The sequence below is a fragment of the Podarcis liolepis genome (assembly GCF_965112155.1).
Source record: "Podarcis liolepis genome assembly, chromosome: 12".
NCBI lineage: Eukaryota > Metazoa > Chordata > Lepidosauria > Squamata > Lacertidae > Podarcis > Podarcis liolepis.
In genome coordinates, this window is record NC_139563.1 from 1,782,130 (window position 1) to 1,806,086 (window position 23,957).

Genomic DNA, 23,957 nt, shown 5'->3' on the forward strand with positions numbered 1-23,957 from the left:
TGTTGATTCTTAACCTACTGTATTTGGTATGAATGCATTCCAACCCTACAACTCTTTCTGATCATTTTATAATGGCCCTCTAGCAGATCCCACCGCAAGCCTCCAACTAATAAAGTTGCATTATGTCCCTGCTAACGGCCCCCAATTAAATAGAGTGGATCCACCTCATGGTTTGCCCATTAAATGAATTTCTGCCATTGACCACAGCCTCTCTTATGTGAGGGAAAACTTGGTGATTTAGAGCCGAAGCTGAACAAAGAAGAAAAGTTTTATTTACCAAGAAAAAGCTGGTGTCAGGAGACGGGTTCTTTCAGGCAGAAGTCAACTTATTGCTTCAACTTTGAGGAAGTCACGGAATTAAACGCAGAAGTCCATGCGCAGCTTTTCTCAGGAGACCCGGGCCCTGCGGGATCTGATTTCTTTCTTTTCCCTTTCTCCTCCTGTGAAAATCTTAATCTTTTAAATTTTATTTTTATCAACTTGTTTTTATTATTGGTTGTTAGCCACCCTGGCTGGGGAGGGCGGGGTATAAATAAAAATTTATTATTATTAATATTATTATTCTCCAGCTCCATTCGCCAAAAAGCCGTTGCTCCACTTCAGGCAGATGTTCCGCTTTCCAGACATGGCGGTCCAATGTTGAACTCCATTTCTGCCCCTTCTTCCCTCTGGTTCCTTGACTGAGGTGTGACAGGTGTCACTCACCATTCAAGGCTCTGGACGCAGCCCCCCTTCCCTGGCGGATTCCCACTTGGGGGGCTCCTGAGCGAGGGGCCCTTTCCCTCCGCTCCCCCCTCTCTCAGCCCCTCCAGAGGGATTCCCAGTCACAGGCCCAGGGGGTCCCCTTGTTCTGGGCTTGGGGGGGTCTTCTCCTCCTCAAATATCTCCCCCCCCCCCCAGAATGGAAGGAGACCCCCGCTTCCGCCTGCCTCCCCATAGCTTCTCCCCTTGAACTCCCGCCTGACTCCTCTCCCCAGACCCTCCAGAGAGATTCTCCTCCCCACCTTCCCCTCCAAGGTCCTCCCTCAGACCATCCCTCTCCCCCTTTCTCCCTCCCTCAGAAAAGGCGCCTTTCATTTTCCCGCCAAAAGTGCTGGCTCCGCCCCCGATGACTTGGGAGCCAATCAGAGTGAGGCTCCAGCAGCCTCCTGGTGGGATTTCTGAGGGACTGAATCCACTGACTGGCCTGGCTCCGCTGTCCATCACAGGCCCAAACAAGGGGGGCATCTGGCAGCTTCCCGATACTGATATCTATATATCACCTACGTCTGTCAATTACCTATCTGTTTTAAACTCTTAGGGTTTAGGATAACTTAAAATGACTGTGCAGGGTGCCAGAGTCTAATAATAATAATAATAATAATAATAATAATAATAATTTATTATTTATACCCCGCCCATCTGGCTGGGCTTCCCAGCCGCTCTGGGCGGCTTCCAACAAAATATTAAAATACAGTAATCTGTCAAACATTAAAAGCTTCCCTAAACAGGGCTGCCTTCAGATGTCTTCTAAAAGTCTGGTAGTTGTTTCCTAGCCACTGCCCTCTGCCTGGTTCCCTGTAACTTGGCTTCTCACACTGAGGGAGCCCCCAGCGGACTTTTACTCGAAGGAGAGGCCCACGGATATGAATAAAGCAAAGTTATTACGAGGGCCAACCACACACACAAAATCTTAATGGTACACTCATTTTGACTCGGTGGAGTGGTGCCATCAATGGATAATTTAAAATGACTGTGCAGGGTGCCAGAGCCTCTCAGTAATAAATAATAAAATAATAATAATAATAATAATAATAATAATAATAATAATAATAATAATAATAATAATTTTTTATTTATACCCCGATCGCTGGGGATCTCTCCCGCTCACCTCACCCTCCTTGTGCAGCGGTGCTGTCGGTCTTCACGCGTACGCTGTGCCTGGAGTCCTGCCTCGGGCGCCCGGCGGTCCTGCATTGTGGCTTCTCAGCGCCAGCCTCTGCCTTCTCGGTGGAATGGTGCCATCAGTTCCAGGGGGCCGGGAAGGTGGTGCTGGCCTACGATGGAGCCTCGCGGGGGTCTCCATGGCCGAGCTGCTGCTGGACGCCGAGGGCAGCAGCGCCTCCCTGTGCCTGCGGAGCGTGGCCATTTGCCACGAGGGCACCTACATCTTCAACTTCTACCTGCCCCACCTGCATGCCCAGCAGGTGCTCGAGTTCAAGGTGGTGGGTGACTGAGTGACCGGGGGTCTCCCTCGCAGGGAGGGCAGAGGAAAGGGGAAAAAGGGGTATCAGCTGCCCCCATTGAGCCAGCTTCCTTTATTCTCGCAGGGTCCAAATGCCGTCAAGGACCTAAGGATCCAGATAGACTGCTCCTGCGCCTGGAGGCTCCAAAAGAACACAGGGAGAGTGCTTAAGCCTCGCAGTGGCCAAATAGCCCTGAGATACCTGCCTTGCAGATGACCCTTAGGTGCCCTTCTATTCTATAGTTCTATGACTATAAGAACCTATGATAGACTACCTCTGTTCCTGGAAGCTCCATGGGAACAGACAAAGAGCCTGAGGCATTCAGTCCGGCCTCTTGTCCTTGCAGTGGCCAAATGCCCATAGGTAGCGCTTCCTGCCTTGCAGGGGTTGGTTTGATGACCCTTGGGGGTCCCTTCCACCTCTGCCATTCAAGCAATCCAGGGAGACTGCCCCTGGACTGGGAGGCTCCATAAGAAGAGCCGGCTGCTGGATCAAGCCCTGTCCTGTCCCTGCAGCAGCTGACCCGATGTCCTTCCCCCAGCCAGGATTTGAACCCAAGAGCCCCCCTCTCCCCTCCCAGCAGGTGGGAGTCTGAAGCCTTGGCTGCCTGCAGCTCTCCTGGTTGTCAGCGGCTGGCGCTGCGCTCACTCCCTCTCCCCCCTCTATACATGCAGAGCCCCCCCCCCCCAGTGAAGCTGCGCCTATGACGTTCTCAGGGCCCACCGGTGCCTGTCCCCAGCCGGCCTGCGAGGTCTCCAGCTTCTACCCTCTGGGTGCCTTGGTTAGCTGGAAGCGGAGGAGGTCCAGCGCCCCCCAGCATGCCTTCCTGGACATTGGGACTCGGGGCACCGCCAGGCCCCCAACGGCACCTTCAACTTCACCATCTTCGCCTGCCTGTTGCCCATCCTGACCGAGGACCACGGGGTCTCTTATGTCTGCCACATGGGCCACCCCGGGGTGGGTGAGGCGTCAAGAAGGCGGTTGTGCTTCATGTGGCAGGTGGGGGGGGCATTGGTGTGCATGTCTGTGCTTGTGGGTCTATTTGGGGGTCCCCTGGAGGCTGGGCAGCAGGGCCCAGAAGACCAGCTGTGGGTGCGATTCCTGACTCTCCTTTGCTGGAGACTTTGATGTGGAAGTTGGGTGGCCGCCTGTCCTGCAGAGACCGGTGGCTTTTTTGTCAGGAATCATAACAATGGAAATCAAGAAGACAAACAGACCATTTATTTATGTAAGTCACAACTGCTGCCAGGATTCTAACTGCAAAAAATCAGAAAAGAGAAACCATCCCCTCAAAACTCAAATGGCAAACCAAATTGCTAGAATACATACAGTTAGCAAGGATAACCGGAGCAGTAAGAGGAAATACGATACAAGATGTTAATAAAGAATGGATAATAATTAAAGAATACCTTAAAGTTTACTGTGATAACTAAAACTTTATGGCAGATATCGAATGAGTCTTGTAATATACGGAAATATTGGAGAAAACTAGAACCAAAAAGGAGAATGTGAGATGGGGGGGGGGGAGAAATTTAGGAAACTGTAAAAAAAATTAGTTCAAAATAGTACAATGGGTATAGTTGGAAGGCTTTTCTTTATCGTGAATAACATCATTTCTATTCTTTTTCTACTTCTTTTTTCTCTTTTCTTGTTTCCCTCTCATTTATACTTTTTGCATATTCATAATCTGTAATGTTTGAATATGTTTTATATTGTATGTATATTTAAGATTTCGGTATAATAAAGGTTTTACAATTATATAAAACAGGAAGAGGACAGTTGGAGGGGGGGAGGGACTTGCAAGGAACGCAGGGAAGGAAGGATCTCAGGGTGGGAGATATGGAAAAGAGGGGGGCACCCAGGGGAGAGCTGGGGGAGCCTGCCTTTCTATGGGTTGATAAATTATATGATATAGATGATACAAATGTGATAAAGGGTATTTTTAGTTATTCTGCCCCCTTCTCTTTTTTTATACACTTGTGTTTTGTAAGGTTTTAATTTTTTTTCCTTTTTGGTTTTCCCTCTGTATGAATTCTTTGATGGTTTGTGAGATTGTCGCTTCGACTGAACCTCTTTCCACATTCCTGACATTGAAAAGCTTTCTCCCCTGTATGAATTGTGTGATGGGAAGAGAGCTGAGACCCCTTCCTGAAGCTCTTTCCACATTCAAAGCACTGATATGGTTTCTCCCCTGTATGAAATTTTTGATGCAAATTGAGACTGTGCCTGTGACTGAAGCTCTTTCCACATTCCAGGCATTGATATGGTTTCTCCTTTGTATGAATTTTTTGATGCGAAGAGAGATTGGAGCTCTGACTGAAGCTCTTTCCACATTCCAAGCATTGATAGGGTTTCTCCCCTGTATGAACTCTTTGATGGGAAGTGAGACTGTGCCTGAGACTGAAGCTCTTTCCACATTCCAGGCATTGATATGGTTTCTCCTTTGTATGAATTCTTTGATGGGAAATGAGATGATCCTTCCGGCTGAAGCTCTTTCCACATTCCAAGCACTGATAGGGTTTCTCCCCTGTATGAATTTTTTGATGGGAAGTCAGATGGTGGCTGTAACTGAAGCTCTTTCCACATTCCAAGCACTGATAGGGTTTTTCCCCTGTATGAATTCTTTGATGGGAAGTGAGATGTGCCCTTTTACTGAAGCTCTTCCCACATTCCAAGCACTGATATGGTTTCTCCCCTGTATGAATTTTGTGATGGGAAACGAGATTCACCCTCTGACTGAAGCTCTTTCCACACTCCAAGCACTTATGGAGTTTCTCGTTTGTATGAATTGTTTGATGGGAAGTGAGATGATTTTGCCTACTGAAGCTCTTCCCACACTCCAAGCACTGATAGGGTTTCTCTCCTGTATGAATTCTTTGATGGGAAATGAGACTACCCTTCTGATTGAAGCTCTTTCCGCACTCTAAGCACTGATAAGGTTTCTCCTTTATATGAATTTGTTGATGGGAAGTGAGATGACTGTGACTGAAGCTCTTTCCACATTCCAAGCACTGATACAATTTCTCCCTACTCTTTGTTCTTTTGTGTGAATTGAGGCTATCCCTCTGTACAAAGCATTTTCTTTGATGGGAGGTGGTCTGGGAGCTCTGATGGATGTTCTCTCCACACTCTGAATATTTATATGACTTCTCCACTATGTGGATTCTGTTCTGGTCCCCCTTGTTCTTTCCTTCTAATTCATCACCATCTGCAATGAAGAGAGAAGCTAATTAGACCCTCAGGAAGAAATGGTGCTCCAGATTATTGAGCAATGTTAATAAATGCTTGTGAGAGAGGAAGAACTGAAGAAAGTTAGATATGAGGCCTTACTATAGTTTTCACTGCCTTGGTTGGTATTAACTGACATTCTTAAGGAAACCTATCCATTCTTAAGTGCTCACTCGGCGGACAAATCCTGAAGCTGAGACTCAACAACAATTAACTGACTTATTGCTTGGCTTTTACAGTAGTACCTCAGGTTACATACGCTTCAGGTTACATACGCTTCAGGTTACAGACTCCGCTAACCCAGAAATAGTACCTCGGGTTAAGAACTTTGCTTCAGGATGAGAACAGGGATCATGCGGTAGCGGCATGGTGGCAGTGGGAGGCATGACGGGAATTTCAGTCGGTCGGAATGAGTATAAAGTGAAAGCCTTTGCCGATGACTTGGTACTAACATTAGAAAATCCAGCTACAAGTGCTAAAGAAGTATTAGAAGAGATAGAACAGTTTGGGCAAGTGGCAGGTTTTTAATTGAACAAAAAGAAAACTAAAATGATTGTTAAAAATATGAAACAGGACCTGGTGGAAGTGCTGCAGAAACAAATTGGTATAGAAGCGGTTAAAAAAGTTAAATATTTAGGAATTTGGTTAACTACTAAAAACATTGATCTTTTCCAAAATAATTATATACCAGTGTGGAATGGAATTTAAAAGAGATGTGGAAATATGGGGAAGGGTGAAATTGTCATTTTGGGGAAGGGTTTCTGCTATCAAAATGAATGTGCTACCAAAGATGTTATTTTTGTTTCAGTCAATTCCAATAATCAAAGGGGCAACAATTTTTAAAGGATGGCAAAAAACAATTTCAAGATATATCTGGGGAAGAAGCCGAGAATACAGTATAAGTTTTTAACAGATGCTAAAGAATGAGGAGACTTCGCCCTGCCAGATTTGAAATTGTATTATGAAGCATCTTGTCTCTGTTAAAGGAATGAATGGTATTAGAAGATACAGATTTGTTAGACATAGAAGGTTATGATAATAGATTTGGTTGGCACGCATATCTATGGTATAATAAAGCAAAAGTCCATAAAGGATTTGGAAACCACATATTTCGAAGATCTCTAATAGAAATATGGGATAGGTATAAAAACCTATTGGAACAAAAAACACCACACTGGTTATCTCCATTAGAAGTCATGAGTGTGAAAAAGATCAATATGCAAGGAAACTGGATAACTGATGAGAGATTAATACAAAAAGAAGGAAGTAAATGGAAGAGGAAACCATATGAAGAAGTTAAGGAATATGTAAGAGATTGGCTACACTATCGTCAGGTCAATGAAATGTTTAAACAGGACTTCAAAGAAATAGGATTTGATGAAAATAAGTTGAGATATTAAGTAATAAGTATAAAATTTTGTCTAAAATGTATAAACTGCTGCTTGAATGGCATTTGAAGGATGAGGAGCTTAAGTCGATTATGATTCATTGGGCTAAAGACTTCAGGTACAATATACAGCTGAATGCTTGGGGAAAATTATGGAAGGAGGGTTTAAAATTTACTGCATGCAATGCCTTAAAAGAAAATGTGATGAAAATGTTTTATAGATGGTATATTACACCTGTCAAACTGGCTAAAATGTATAAAGTAAGCAATAAATGTTGGAAATGTAAAGAAAAAGAAGGAACTTTTTATCACATGTGGTGGGAATGTAAAAAGGTGAAAAACTTCTGGAAAATGATATATAACGAGATGAAAAAAATGTTGAAATATACGTTCATTAAAAAACCAGAAGCATGTTTACTAGGCATTGTCGGGGATGATATAAATAGAAATGATTGTAAGCTGTTTTTGTATGCAATGACGGCAGCAAGAATATTATTGGCACAAAAATGAAAGCAAGAAGAACTACTGACAAAAGAAGATTGGAGGATGAAATTGATGGACTATGCAGAACAAGATAAACTAACGGGAAGAATTCAAAACCGGCGGGACCAGAGATTCACAGAAGATTGGCGAAAATTTACGGACTATTTGAAAAGTAATTGTGATGACCAGATTACATTTGTAGGTTTACAGGAAGTTTGTAAGGGGAATAATTTGAATTATTGCATTATTGAACGAAAAGGATGATGTTAGTTATGATAATTAAAGGCAACATGAATTTAAGAAATGCAGAAGAAATTATAAAAATGGGATATCACCAGAGGTGCTGATGGAAGTCCAAAAATATTGTATAAGAGGTGAAATTTTGTAGAATATATGATAATTATTTTGTTTTAAAATTAGTAAAAATTATTATTATTTTTTTAAAAAAGAAGAACTTTGCTTCAGGATGAGAACAGAAATCGTGCTCTGGCGGCCCAGCAGCAGCAGGAGGCCCCATTAGCTGAAGTGGTACCTCAGGTTAAGAGCAGTTTCAGGTTAAGAACGGACCTCTGGAACGAATTAAGTACTTAACCCGAGGTACCACTGTATCTGGGATAGATTTTGTTTGGCTCAATCATGGAATCCACTCCATCTCTGAAGTCAGTCATCTCTTTGGTCAACCAAATACAGGCAGAAGCAAAAGCAAAAATAAAAACAACAAACCTGACAGAAGTTACATCAACTTCACTAAAAACTCTGAAGCCGACATTTAAGAAGGCCTTAGCAGTTCAGACAAGCCTGGTCATTGTTTAAAAAGGCATGAATGGACAAAGAACATTCACAGAGAAGACTATTGATATCCCTCCATTCAGGGATCATGGTGGGGATGTTAGAATCCCAGATGCTATTGGTCTCCATCCATATGTGGGATGTAATCCACTGGGAGCAGTCAAGTACAGCATTCCTTGTTTTGCTAGAGTGGACATGCAAGAGAATGTTTGGTCCAGCCAGTTGAAACTTCCTGTTCCTCCTGGTCTGGATCATCCTTCCTTGCATGTGACTAGTGGGTGGGCGTGACCTTTCCAGACCTGGTAAAAGGCCAAGTCACCCTGCTGCCTTTCTCTTTCCTCCCCTTTTTGTCCTGCCTGCTTCCTGCCTCACCTGGACTGGACTGCTGCCTCTCACAGCAATTCCCCAGGTCATCTCCCATATGGGGTAAACCTGTTTGTACATGTTTGTAACTTTAAGTCTTAAGTCTGCCTTCAGGGATCACACTGTGCTCGGCCTGATCATAAGTAAAACTACTTTTTGTTACTTTTGAATAAGACTGTTGTGTCTTTATTCTTTTAGGAGGGATTCAAAAGGGTCTTACCAGGAATATTAGAACATATCTCAATCTAGACAAGCCAGATTGAATTGCTAGTTGTCTTAAGAAACTCACACGAATTTGCAACTGTGTAAAGGGGAATGTACTCTGCTAAGTGAAGAAACTTGCTAGCGCAAGTTAGAAAGGATATTAATAAACAATAGATTCTCTCCTGCCACTCTGAACATTCCCACACCAAATAAGTGGAGGTTCATCACATAGAGGTATGTATGGAATCTCAAAATTGATCTTATGATCCAACAGGGAGTTTTACCAAGAGGATCCATGATCCCATGATTCTCCTCCTTGTCTTCCTTATGCAGAGCTCTCAGGTCAGGATCCTGCAATGTCCATGCCTCATCTATGAAACAAACAGCAACATCTTCACCTGCACATTCCCCATTAGCAGTTACCTCAATCTGATTGGTCTAAATTTAAATTTATACGTAAATCACTTTCTTCACTTTGAACCCCCCCTCCCATGTTCACGAGGAGACCATCTCTGTATTGTTTCATTGATAACACAAGAGGAAAAATGACTATGACTCACACTTAATCTAATCACAACGGCCACAAGAGCTCCTGACTAGGCATTCAACTATGTGATGTTGAATGTTCTCTGTTCTCTCCTGTTCCCCTGTTTTTTGTTTCAATTTAAACCAAATCATGAACCCAATAATGATGAACCATATGTTATAGATCAGTGGTCAGCAAACTTTTTCAGTAGGGGGTCGGTCCACTGTCACTCGGACCTTGTGGGGGGCCGAACTAAATTTTTTTTGGAGGGGGATGAATGAATTCCTATGCCCCACAAACAACCCAGAGATGCATTTTAAATAAAAGGACACATTCTACTCATGTAAAAACACACTGATTCCCAAACAATCTGTGGGCCGGATTGAGAAAGCAATTGGGCCACATCTGGCCCCTAGGCCTTAGGTTGCCTACCCATGTTATAGATATTCCTGCAAATGTATTCTGCTATTTTGAGATGTACAAATGACATAAGAAGACTCAGTCTACATATTTGTATCATTTATTAGTCCTATGATCCTTGTTTTAAAAAGCAAATAAAAGTTATACAAAAAGGAAAAAAGGGGCAACACACGGAGATCTCATCTGCGTTCAATCTGCAAAGCGGGATCAGGTTACTTTAAAGAGTCGTGGCTTCTAGTGCTGCGCGATGGATCGGTAAGTTGTCTGACATTGGTAGGGCATTCAGAGCACAGCACTGGTTTTAGACATTTTGAGCTGCTAGTACATCACGGTGGTCAGAGAGCTGTGATGTATTCCTAGCTCAAATTGCCTGCAGATGACAAAGGCGCAGGCAGGCAGGCAGGCAGGTGGGTGGAGGAGCCCGGAAAGGTGCTCTCCTTCTCCATCTCCATCCGCCTGACTGCCTCCCCCCACCCCCAAGCTGAGGAAGCCCCAATACCTCTCTGGCTCCATCCAGCCATATCCGCATCTCCACTCCCCTGGGACTCACCAGATCTCTCGGAGGTCCCTGGGAGGGAACGCTCAGAGGTTGTGGGGAGCGATGCAGGAGACAACCTGACCAGGTCAACCGTCCATCTCCCCCCTTCCATCCTCACTAGCTTTGCCGGATCAGTCTTGTTCATCCTTCCTGATGAGTCGAGGAGCCAAAACAAGCTTCAGGGTCCTGGAAGAGAGGAAGAAGGCCCTGTTGGGATTTTCATACAACTTAATTCCCTACTTAAAGGAAATCGGCAGGATAACAAAGCTGGGATATAGTTGGCATGTAAACTGTGTAACAGATCAGTTCTTATATACGTTATGTCTAAATAGAAGCTTTTTGTGTTCCACACATGTACAAATAAATCTCATGTACCTCATGTAAATATGTACTGCAAGTAGAGGAGTTTTCTAACAAAGAAGGCTTTAAATTTGCTTTACAGTCGTTTGCTACATGTGCTACTCCACGAGTAATCTATGTGATTAAGTGTCCTTGTGGGTTACTTATATGTAGGTCACACCATTAGACCCATCAAAGTTAGAGTATCAGAACACCGTTCCAGAATCAGAAACAGTGTTGTTGACGCGCCTTTAGTGCAACATTTTATTCAAGCATCACATTCAGATGAAGATTTAACTCTCTTTGTAATCTGGGCATATCAAGGACCTGTAGAAGAAGCCAAAAAGATTCTTATGCAGAAAGAAACCAGATTTATTTTCCTGCTCTATTCTTTGCATCTCTCAGGTTTAAATACAGAAATAGAATATAGTTTTTTTCTATGAGCTACTATCAATATCTTGATATACCATTGATAACCTTAAAAATCTACCTTGAATATGGTGGTTTCAAGGGGGTCACTTTAAGAGAAAAACACTTTGCTGTAGATTGCTGCCACCTGTAACTAGAAACAGCAGCTGCATACTATACATTGCAAAGGCAGATGTGGAACATTACGAAGAAAAGTCCATCTTTTGCAAGTACTGCTCCTTAAAGTTGTTGCATTTGACATTTGTATTCGCAAAGACATACGTGGAACACAAAAAGTTTCTATTTGGACATTATGTTTAAAAAAACTGATTCATTTGTAAATACGTGGAACACAAAAACTTCTATTTGGACATTACGTATATAAGAACTGATCTATTTGTATTTCCTGTTCTAAATGTTGGTCTTTAATTGCTTCACCTCCAGGCTTGATTATTGTAACTCGCTCTACGCGGGGCTGCCCTTGAAGTTGTCCCAGAAACTCCAGCGGGTGCAGAATGCCGCAGTGAGACTCCTTACGGGGTCTTCGCTGCGGGATCACATTCACCCAGTGCTCTACCAGCTGCACTGGCTCCCGGTGGAGTACAGGGTCAGGTTTAAGGTGCTGGTTTTGACCTTTAAAGCCCTTCACGGCCTAGGACCCTCGTACCTAAGGGACTGCCTCTCCCGGTATGCCCCGCGGAGGACCTTAAGGTCCACAAATAAGAACACTTTGGAGGTCCCAAGCCTGAAGGAGGTTAGATTGGTCTCAACTAGGGCCAGGGCCTTTTCAGTACTGGCCCCGACTTGGTGGAATGCTCTGCCCCAAGAGACTAGGGCCCTGCTGGTCTTGACATCTTTCCGCAGGGCCTGCAAGTCAGAGCTGTTCCGCCTGGCCTTTGGTTTGGACTCAGTCTGACCCTTATGTTTCCCCTCCCCTTATGGTCTTGATCTATGGGCTACTTTTAAAATGAGGCTGCATTTTAAATTGCATTTTAACCTGTATTTTAAATTGGTTTTTCCCCCCTATTATGATTTTACTGTAATTTTACTGGTGTCAGCTGCCCTGAGCCCGGCTCTGGCCAGGGAGGGCGGGGTATAAATAAAATTTATTCTTATTCTTATTTTACTCAATTAGATAATGTGAAAAGAGTTATGTTTATATGATGTATAAAGAATTCATATAGTTAAACACAGCCAGTTACGTTGTGGTCATCTGTTGCCAGCCTGACAAGTTAAGATTTATATTCAATTATTTCCGTACGGCATATATATTTTTATCACAAATAGCTACCAGGGGCAGGATCCTCTGTTTCCTGTCTTGGAGATCTCCTCCTCCCCCATTCATTTTGTTTCATTTCATTTTCACTTTTAATTTGTATACTGCCTTTCTATGTTACTATACCCAAGGCAGTTTACAAGCTGAAGAAACAGCAAAATAGCCAGCAAAGACCACACCCCTAATAGCAATCTGATCCAATACCCAAAAGTTAATAAAACCATAACTTTAAAATAAACAACTTATATAAAATAAAGCAATATTCAATAATCCATTAGAATATAACAGTAAACTGTATAATTAAGTATCAGAAGATATTAAACAGTTTACGCTTAACCACTACAATAAAGAATTACTAAACTATAATCATTAAAAACAAGAGCAAATACACTAGAGCCATGCATCCTATTCCTGTGAATGACATTTGTTGCAGCTCTTTTTAATATGGCATTTTAAAATGGTTATAACCCGCCCTGGGTAATAAATGTAGGAATAAGAGTAATAACCACAACCAGAACAACCTGAACATCTATAACATTAAGCCTCAAGGGTGGAAAAACATAAAGCCTCAAGAAACACACAGAGCTTTGTTGTTGTTGTTGTTGTTGTTTTGGCACAACTAACAATACACACATTACAGCATCTTGGGAGGAAAACACAGCCTCCAGAATACTCACCCATTGCATCTCTGTTTGGCTCAATCTGGTTGCTCTAAATTTAAATTGAAACAGAATTTATTACCTCGGCTTTGAACACCCCTTGAACGTTCATCAATAGACCAAGACTTTATAGGGCTTCATTGGTAATGGAAGAGGGAAAAGGACTCCTGCTCAGACCTACAGGAAGCAGAACCACAAGGAGTGGCTCTCTGATGCTGATTGTCCTCTGTTAACAAATTCTACCGTTTTTTCCCCTTTTCTGTTCCAACCAATTAATTAACCTGGAATTGCTACACTGACCGCTAATAATGAACCACATGTTGTAAATATTCCTGGAAATTTATTCTGCTCTTTTTTGTGATATACAAATGACATGAGAAGAGACTGTCCACTTATTTGTATCCTTGTTATTCCCATGATCCTTATCTATAAAGCCCCGTAAAGGTTATTCAAAAAAGAAAGGAATCTGGCAAGCAGGATCAGGCCACCTGGAGAGCCCTGGAAGAAAGCACACCAAGAACTCAGGCCGATGTAAGTTTCAATAGTGGGATTGGTCCCTACTCGCAAATCAATAGTCAATTGTAACAAAACCTAATCCATTCAAAAGTATGTATTCTGACAAGGATTACAAACTCAAATTCATAAGGATGTTACAGAAATTACAGTCCCCCCCCCCCCACATCTTTAAAGTTGTTAAATGTTACAAATATTATGCCTCAATGTATCCTTTCAACTTGACAGCTCAGGGAAGTTACCTAGCTTTAAAAATCATATACTGTAAAATCAACTCCTTTGCCAGTTTCCTCCATTCCAACGCTATTTTGCCCTTGTAAAATAGGGACTCCAGGAAGTGCCCAGAGGTGACAATTGCTGAGCTGATTGATGGCCAAGGAAAGCCTAGCCCCATCCCCAGACTTGCCAAGGGGTCCAGACATGAAAAGGATTTTTATTGTACTTTGGGTGGTGAGACTTCAGGTATCCTTATTAGCCTATGCTCATCTTATACCTGGGTCTTGCGCTGACATGTCTGCATATGATATATGTACCAAGGACTTGTCTGGACATGTTTGCCAAAGTTAAACTAGTGTAACCCCTGTCTACCCCTCCCCTTTTGTGACATGTCAGTGATGTAAAGATGATGTATTGATGATGCTGTGCGAACTGTATTCTGGGATATGGTGGGAAGTTTTAAAAGTCAGTGTTGCCCCATGCTCTGGGTTCACTCGCTGCTGTTGAACCTGTTGCGCAACAATAAAGGATCCAAGTCTACTGACTGCTGTTTTGCTCCAAATTGCTTGGCTGGAATTTCCTTCTTTTACTGACCACATGGACCAGTGGGGGACTTGTACCCCAATGAGCTGGGCTGCTGAGTAGTCGCTCAACCCAGAATTTTCTTTAATGTACAACTTCCCTGGGGAGAGCATCCCACAGACACAAACCAGCAGTCATCCAGATGGGCAGGGTATTATTATTATTATTATTATTATTTTGGAGTGCAAGCTTCCACATAAATCTCAAACATAAGAGTAACCCTTTGTTTGGGGCTGCTTCTTCACTAGCCACTCAAGTCAAACCCAAACTGGGAGGGGTGGCTAACACCCCAGGGGACAGGATCACACTTCAAAACGACCTTGACAGATTAGAGAACTGGGCCAAAACAAATAAGATGAATTTGAACAGGGAGAAATGTAAAGTATTGCACTTGGGCAAAAAAAATGAGAGGCACAAATACAAGATGGGTAACACCTGGCTTGAGAGCAGTACATGTGAAAAGGATCTAGGAGTCTTGGTTGACCACAAACTTGACATGAGCCAACAGTGTGACGCGGCAGCTAAAAAAGCCAATGCAATTCTGGGCTGCATCAATAGGAGCATAGCATCTAGATCAAGGGAAGTAATAGTGCCACTGTATTCTGCTCTGGTCAGACCTCACCTGGAGTACTGTGTCCAGTTCTGGGCACCACAGTTCAAGAAGGACACTGACAAACTGGAACGTGTCCAGAGGAGGGCAACCAAAATGGTCAAAGGCCTGGAAACGATGCCTTATGAGGAACGGCTAAGGGAGCTGGGCATGTTCAGCCTGGAGAAGAGGAGGTTAAGGGGTGATATGATAGCCATGTTCAAATATATAAAAGGATGTCACATAGAGGAGGGAGAAAGGTTGTTTTCTGCTGCTCCAGAGAAGCGGACACGGAGCAATGGATCCAAACTACAAGAAAGAAGATTCCACCTAAACATTAGGAAGAACTTCCTGACAGTAAGAGCTGTTTGACAGTGGAATTTGCTGCCAAGGAGTGTGGTGGAGTCTCCTACTTTGGAGGTCTTTAAGCAGAGGCTTGACAACCATATGTCAGGAGTGCTCTGATGGTGTTTCCTGCTTGGCAGGGGGTTGGACTCGATGGCCCTTGTGGTCTCTTCCAACTCTATGATTCTATGACCCTTGTAGCAACAATAAAGACCAGGATTAAGAGCTGCTTTTTGCTTCTACTACATATGCTTGGCTGCAGACTTTGGTATTTCCTGACTGATCAGGAGCAGACAGAATTGCGTCCCGGCGCAGTTGGGGAGAACTCTAGGTGGTGTACCCAAGGCTTACTTTGCCACAGTAAAGAGAAAGGGGAGCTGCTTCCCCGGCTGGATTTCTGCCTGGTTATTCAGAGGCAGGCAGTTTCTTGCAGGCAAAGGGGTCTTAGGCGCCCCATAGGGTGGCTTTACTCCTCCCAAGTCCCCTTCTCCTCAGCCACGGAGTCCTAGAATGGTAAAACTGGTAGAAGGCTAGTCTCCCTTCGCGCTCTTCCTCAGGTGGAGGCACACTTTGTCTCATGGGGCTGATGGTGTGAAACCAGGGGCTGGATGTCCAAACTGGCTCAGTCTGGGTGCCTGGGGGCAAGTCCTGGGGTTGCCTGTTGGCTATTTGCAGATTAGTTGCATTGCAGAAGGCATGTTGGGGGGACCACACATTACAAGGAACGCAAAAATAACTTTTGCTAGGTTTTAATAACAAAAACTCCTTTAATACTAAATTACAATATATCAATAATCATGACCCACCCACCAGGGTACTGAGAGAACTACATGCTGCTCTTTAATATACCACACCCAACAGATTAATTACCACAACTTAACAGTGCCTGCTATACTGCTTCACAGCTGTAAAACTAGCTCACATTATTTGCTCTGGCCTTTAAAGAAATACACATCTTGTGGAACAATAACGAACCTTCAGATTTAAAGAGACCATTCAACACTGCCCACTCACCCTTGCCCTTTCTGTGCTCCCTCTTCTGGGGCTAAGATGGGTGGCTTCATTGTGCAGAAGAGGAAAAGAGTGTGGAAGAGAGGGGAGAGGGCAGTAATTGCACACACACCCCTCAGTAAATAAGAACTGCTGTATTACAAATCTAGGGGGTGGGTGGGGAGACCTGGCTTGCCAGTAGCAGGGGTCTTTGTAGACCATAAGCTGAGCATGAGTCAACAGTCCAATGCAGCAGCAGAGAAAGTGAATGCTGTGTCCAGTTCTGGGCAATACAAGATGAATATTGACCAACTGGAACATGTCCAGAGTAGGGCCACCCAGATGCTCAACGGTCTGGTAACCAAGCATCTTGAGGAATAGTTGAGGGATCTGGGTATGGTTAGCCTGGAGAAGAGGAGACCAAGAGCAGATATAAGAGCCATCTTTTGAACTATCTAAAGCAGGCATAGGCAAACTCGGCCCTCCAGATGTTTTGGGACTACAGCTCCCATGATCCCTAGCTAACAGGACCAGTGGTCAAGAATGATAGGAATTGTAGTCCCAAAACATCTGGAGGGCCGAGTTTGCCTATGCCTGATCTAAAGGGACCACCTGTAAAAGAATCAGTACATCTCCCAGTTGGAGAACTGGCCCCAAACTAAGAAAGCGAACTTCAATAGGGACAAAGGTCAGGTTCTGCACTTAGGCAGGAAGAACCAGATGCACAAATATCAGATGGGGAACATCTGGATTGCCAGTGGCATATGGGAAAAGGGTCAAGGGGTCCTAGCAGACTATTAGCTTAACATGAGTCAACACTAAATACAACAGAATGAAGCAAGTCTGTGTGGGGCAAGAAGCACGAAGAGGCTTCTGTTGGTCCCTCTTAGCGGAACTCCCTGGAGGGAGGGGCAGGTTCCAGAGCAGAACACACAAGCCCCGCCCACCAGATCCCAAACATTCTACGGATCCAATTAGGCCTCAGTGATTTTGATACATTCAACACTTGGCCAGTGACTTCCACCTTGCAGAGTTGGATTCGTAGTGTGAAGAAATATTGGGCACCAGGCTTGCCCCCCATGGCTCTGAGAGGCAAGACTGACTTCTCTGCTGGGGCTACGAAGCACAAGAACACATTTGCAATCCTCACCCAAATACTAAGTCTCTTAAAATTTAATTACTACATAACAACTGGTTTGTTTTTTTTAAAAAGCATTTTTTATTAAATCTCCAAAAGTATTTCAGAACGTAATTTTTTTACCCCATGAATTTTCTTCTTGACGCCCCACCTCCCTTTCCTGGTGTTTGTTTTTTGCACCATTTTATTAGTTGTTTTACAGCACACAAGTTTTTACTTTCTAAACTCTAGGATTGTTAATTCTTTCACCTATCCATTAATATTTCAAATCCTGCTAACAACTTCATGTCTGGGTAATACTTTAATAGATAATCCATCAATGGTCTCCAATCCTCCTTGAAAACTTCATTATATCCTCTTAATTTGGCAGTTAATTTCACCATTTCAGCATAATCCCTCTGTTTCAGAATCCATTCCTCCTTTGTTGGTAATCCTCTTTCCACCTCTGTGCATATAAAGTTCTAGCTGCTGTTGGTGCTACATAAATAAATTGGTCAGCTTTCTCACGACCTCCGTCCCCATTGCTTCTAGCAGAAACACCTCAGGTTTTTAAGGAACTGTCAGATTAAACATCCTTTTCAGTTAATTATATATCATTCCCCCCAAACACTTTGCCTTTTCACAGGACCACCACATATTATAAAATGACCCTTCCTCCTGTTGACATTTCTGGCACGTACATTTTTATACATATTTGCTAGTTTATATGGTGTTATACATTATTTTCACATAGTTTTCTCTCAAGGTATAATATGCAGTAAATTTCAAATCTATCTTCCATAGTCTCTCCCAAGCAGTCATCACCACACAGCAATTGCTATGGTTTCTCCACACTGTGAGTTATTTGATGGGAAATTGGATGGGAGCTCTGACCGAAGCTCTTCCCAAAGCACTGATAAGGTTTCTTGCCTGTATGAATTCTTTGATGGCAAGTGAGGTTTTTCTTCACAGTGAAACTCTTTCCACATTCCAAGCACTGATAGGGATTTTCACCTGTATGAATTCTTTGATGGCAAGTGAAGCTGTCCTTCCACCTGAAGCTCTTTCCACATTCCAAACATTGATAGGGGTTCTCCCCTGTATGAATTCTTTGATGGGAAGTGAGACTACTCTTCCACTTGAAGCCCTTTCCACATTCCGAGCACTGATATGGTTTCTCCTCACGGTGAATACTTTTATGTCGATAGTAGTTTGGCCTCGTATTAAAGTTCTTTCCGCATTCCAAGCACTGATACGGTTTCTCTCCTGTATGAATTCTTTGATGGGTCGTGAGATGGGCCCTCTGACTGAAGCTCTTTCCACACTCTAAGCACTGATATGGATTCTCCCCTGTGTGAATTATTTGATGGGAAGTGAGACTGACCTTCCATCTGAACCTCTTTCCACATTCCAAGCACTGATAGTCTTCATCCTCATAGTGAATTCTCTGATGTCGATGGAAGCTTGTGCTTGTAGTGAATCTCTTTCCACAGTCCAAGCACTGATAGGGTTTCTCCCCTGTATGAATTCTTCGATGGGCCGTGAGACGCGAGTTCCGAGTGAAGCCCCTTCCACATTCCAGGCACTGATAGGGTTTCTTCCCAATGGGATTTATTTGATGGGAAGTGGAAAGGGAGCTCAGGCTGAAGCTCTCGCCACACTCCATATATTTATACGGATTCTCCACTGTGTAGATTTTGTCATGGTCTCCCTCATCCTTCTTTTCCAATTCATCCCCTCCTACAATGAAAAGAGAAACTAATTAGAGCCTCAGGAAGAAATGGAGCCCCAAATTATCGAACAATGCTAATGAACACATGTGATAGGGGAAAAGACGGAGGGAATTAGATGTGAGGTTCTACTACAGGGTTCACTGCCTTTATTGACTGGAATTAATTGACATATTTATGGGAACCTGAGATTTGAAAATCCTGACTCTTTCCTGGAATGTGTTTCATTTTGGCCCATCATGGACTCCACTCCATCTCCAACGTCAGTCATCCCTTTGGTCAACCAAAAACAGACAGAAGCAAAAACGAAAGCATAAATCCGGACAGAAATTACTTCTCTTACCACTGCAAAGCCTACATTTAAAAATGCTGGGGCAGTTCAGACCAGCTTCATCATTGTTTTTTAAAAGGAATGGAGGAAGAATATTTGCAGACAAGCCAGGAGATACCCCTCCATTCAAGGGGAGCTGTAGGGGTGTTAGAATCAGAGGTGCTGGAGGTGGCACTGTTGAGCACCATCATTTATTTATTTTAATGCATTTTTACAAGTCATATGTGCATCATATCGTATTCATCATGATCTCTTATCCTCGGACTTTCCAGTCCATCTCTCCATGGCATTCTAGGGCGTCTTGTCAGGAAAACCCAGGACACATTATCAAAAGCCATGATATGCCCACTCCTCTGGTCTCTTTCTCCCAGACCACTCCTTCTATCCTTCCCCCTCCTTTCAGTTTTCAAAAACAAAACAAAACACCACCCTTAAATATAATTCTGGACATCAAGAAATGGGAAGCAGGGAAAAAATAAACTAAGCCCCCACCCAACAAAACTGATAAAAAGCTTCTTTCTTCCTTCTTTCTCCAGTCTTAAGCCCTCTGCTTTTCTTATTTCCTCTGTCCTCCTCTCCCCTTGCCTGTAGCCTTGTCTCCTTTATAGCCTCTACTCCTCTCTTGGCTTATTCTTTCCTTAGGAGAGTTTTAATGTTACCTGCCCCCTTGAAGGTTTGAATCAAGCCAGAGTCCACTCAAGTTCCACAATCCACATTTGTCCAATAGTCCATTCAGGTCTTGCTGTATTTCAACACCCACACTATTTACTGTATTTTTTGCTCTATAAGACTCACTTTTCCCCTCCTATAAAAGTAAGTGTGCGTCTTATGGAGCGAATGCAGGCTGCGCAGCTATCCCAGAAGCCAGAACAGCAAGAGGGATTGCTGCTTTCACTGCACAGCAATCCCTCTTGCTGTTCTGGCTTCTGAGATTCAGAATATATTTTTTCTTGTTTTCCTCCTCCAAAAACTAGGTGCGCCTTGTGGTCTGGTGCGTCTTATAGAGCGAAAAATACGGTATTCAGTCCCTCGAAGACATTTCCCCCATGCATTCACTCTTGTCTGGAGTCTGTTTTATACTCCAATTTTAGCCTCAAATTTCTTGAGTGGAAATCTTTGTTTTCTGGGGTGGTCTTTTTCAGAGAGAGAAAGGGGCTGCTTCACAGATGTTCCCCTTCTTTCCCCCTTAGCGCTATTTTCCACCAGCGAGACAGTCACTCACACAGCCACCTTCTTTTTATCCCCCCCTCCGCTCCACTCTCGCCTTTCCAATCCTCTCTTCCACCTCTTATCCTTTCCATTTTCCAGTTGTTTGGGCTTTAGAAGTTCATCTCTCTCTTTCTCATCCCTCTGGCAACTTGATCCCCTTCCACTTCCCTCATACTCACAAGCAGGTCTCTTCTTATCAACAGTAACCACAGTCAGTTTTCCCCCAGGCAGCGTAGTGCCATTTTGAGATGGGCTTCCTTTTTCTTAAGTACTTTTGGGGGTCCTGTGGCTCTTCCTCCCAAAGCCAGCTCTTGTTTCTGGGGTGCTAGCACTCAGTTAGGTCCACATCAGGGACTTTCTGTCCTGGAGGGAGCATAGCTCCCCTTTGCCATCTTAACCCGCCCCCCGATCCTTCATGGAGCTTTCTCAGCCCCGTTCAAGATCCTCTGCACTGTGGGGTGTCCTTGGAGGCTCCATATTCCTCTGGAGGGTTTTTTTTGGGGGGGTCGCAGAGCCCTCACTTTCTCCCCTTCTCCTCCAAGACAGCCAGCTCTCGCTCAGTGAGTGCAACCAGCTCCATCAAAATATTGCAGATTTCCCCTATAAAATATATGTCTGGAATTTCAAAACAAATACAGTGGTACCTCAGTTTACAAACTTAATCCGTTCCGGAAGTCCATTCTTAAACCGAAACTATTCTTAAACTGAGGCAGGCTTTCCCTAATGAGGCCTCCCGCCGCCGGTGCCCTTCCACCGTTCGGAATCCATTCTTAGACCGAGGTAAAGTTTGCAAACCCAGACACTACTTCCGGTTTTGCGGAGTTCTTAAACAGAATCGTTTGTAAACAGGACTGTTCTTAATCCGAGGTACCACTGTATTATTATCCAACAGGGAGCCTTACCGAGAGAGACCAGGATCCCACAGTTCTCCTCCATGACTTCCTTATGCAGAGCTCTCTGGTCAGGATCCAGCAACGCCCACTCTTCGTCTGCGAAATGAACAGCAATATCTTCAAAGCACACTGGACCCTAAGAGAAAAAGGGAAATGTCCTCCTCTTAGACAGCGTAAATATTATCTACTACACATTGCTCTGGTATTTTGTGCCTATTAATGGCTGTCTTGCGTGGATGGGATTGTTTTGCTGCACATTTTAAGTATGAATGCTTATTTTGACGTCTCTGTGGAAATCCCCCCCCCCCATGTATTTTAATGATGGATGTATGGAAGTGAGAGCTGGACCATAAAGAAGGCTGATCGCCGAAGAATGGATGCTTTTGAATTCTGGTGCTGGAGGAGACTCTTGAGAGTCCCATGGACTGCAAGAAGATCAAACCTCTCCATTCTGAAGGAAATCAGCCCCGAGTGCTCACTGGAAGGACAGATCCTGAAGCTGAGGCTCCAAGACTTTGGCCACCTCATGAGAAGAGAAGACTCCCTGGAAAAGACCCTGATGTTGGGAAAGATGGAGGGCACAAGGAGAAGGGGACGACGGAGGACGAGATGGTGGGACAGTGTTCTTGAAGAGACTAGCATGAGTTTGACCAAACTGCGGGAGGCAGTGGAAGACAGGAGAGCCTGGCGTGCTCTGGTCCAGGGGGTCATGAAGAGTCGGACACAACTAAACAACAACAACAACAATTTTAACGATGGGTATTAATCATTGTCTAAATGGGTGGAACTTCACGCTGTGTTCTTCAAGTCATTTTGTTAGCACAAACATTCCCATTTGCCAGATGAAAAGATCCTCTCTCTCATCTTGCTGTTATGAGGAAGGGTATCTTCCCAATGTCCTAAAGCTAACTTTAAGGAGTGTGTGGCAGCCGAGGCGTGGGAAGGAGGGCAGGGAGGCCCCGTTGTGCAACTCATTTGATTGTTGTTAGCCGCCCGGCTTTGGCTGGGGAGGGCGGGATATAAATAAAATTTATTATTATTATTCATGGAGCCAGGTAGTTGAATCCTGGCCACTCTTCATAGTCTGCCTACTGCTTAGAAGCCTGTTTTAGCATTCACTGTTAAGCATATTGTCAGGGGTTCAGGAGCAGAGACGCAGAGAAGGGAGGAGACAGAGAGCGAGGGGGAGGAATACGAAGGAAGGATGAGTGGGGATGACGACCCGAGATCACCGAGCCTGTCTAGCGAGTCCGAGGATTCCCAGAAGGGAGCGCCAGCAGCCAGAGCAAGGGGGGAGAGCAGGGGGACACCCCAGGAAGAAGGGTCCAGAGAGGGATCAGAAAGCAGCAGTTGGAGATCGGGACCCACGTTCCCAGCCGGGAGCAGCGGGGAGAAAGGGGACCAGATATCGGGCTCCGGAGACTTTCAGAAGGAGGGAGGGCATGAGTCAGGAGTAGTCACGCCCACCTCGGGGAGCGAGGAAACGATCAAGAGGAAAGTGGAGAGTTGGGCGCGCGCGCCAAGTTCAAATGTAACGGAAGCTGGCGCAGTCAGCAGCCCAGAGAGTGAACCGGGTCCCAAAGCCCGCCGCAAGGAGGCGGAAGGGTCAGGGGGGTCCGCGTCAGAAGAGAGTAGGAAGGGAGAGACCCAGGGGGGCAGGAGGACCCAGAGACGGAAGGAAAGGCGCAGGAGGTGGAGCAAGGCTAGGGTATTAAGCTGGTGCGCTAGAGGCGGAGACTCAGACGGGTCTTCGTCGTTCTGACCTAGAAGAAGTAGGGCTGCACGTTGCAGTTTGGAAATGGAACCTGTAATCCAATAAAGACTCTTTGAAACTGAACGCTGGCTGACTTGGTCCTATGTGAGCTGGGACTGGGCGGCAGCCCTGACACATATGAAGAAAATGGCAACAAATGGCAATCAATTATACTAATGACATTTCAGCCTTTGTTAAGGGCAGCTTTGACAGAAGCCAAGAGGAGGGAAAAGATTTGTTTGGGCTCAGAGGCACCTGGCTGCCCCACCTCTCGGCCTCTCCCCACAAGGCTCCTTCCCCTGACCTGATCTGGTTCCACAGCTGCTGCTTCTGCTCCACCACCACGAAAAGAGGGGTGAGAAGGTCTTGTCGGCATCCTTCTGTCACCTGCAAGACACAAAGGTAAGTGGGAAGACATCCCTGCATGCTTCTCTCGGAGGTTCAACTGTGCATCTCTAAGGCGGGCATTAGAAAAAGTCTTACGTGATGAGCACATTTGGACATTTGTACCCGTTTCATATTTTATTTGTGTAAAAATACATCGCCCCTCCTCTTGGCCTCAACTGTCTCCACCCACCCCAAAGATGAAAACCCAAAGATCAGTTTCCATATTAATAGAATGAGACTAAAAAGAGAAAACACTCCTTACCCAGCAGCCTCTCTCTGGTGTCCAACCGAGTCCTCTCTGCCTCAGGCATTTCTGCTAACAGAAACTTTCCCTGAAGGAGCAACAAGGATTCAAAACAGGGAATGAAAATAAGGTTACAATAGGAATGGCAGAAGCAAACACTTCAGGGCTATCAGATCTCATTGCTTGCTTTCCAAAAACAGAAAGGAAGGTATA

At 44.5% G+C, this 23,957-nt stretch overlaps 1 protein-coding gene across 3 annotated transcripts in view; it reads right to left on the minus strand.

Annotated features, from left to right (window-relative positions):
• LOC310689271 (uncharacterized protein) overlaps positions 1-23,957 on the minus strand; it is an 84,087-nt gene that overhangs the window by 46,871 nt on the left and 13,259 nt on the right. The window contains exons 3-5 of one of the 3 annotated variants that reach the window (XM_083466741.1): positions 23,763-23,832; positions 23,418-23,500; positions 21,370-21,496 (exon numbers count right to left, since the gene is read on the minus strand). In XM_083466741.1, the coding sequence (XP_083322867.1) occupies positions 21,370-21,496; positions 23,418-23,500; positions 23,763-23,832 (280 nt within the window). Of the gene's footprint in view, positions 1-10,175; positions 10,324-21,369; positions 21,497-23,417; positions 23,501-23,762; positions 23,833-23,957 lie in introns of those variants that run through there. The other 2 variants (XM_083466739.1, XM_083466740.1) reach the window with 2 other exon arrangements.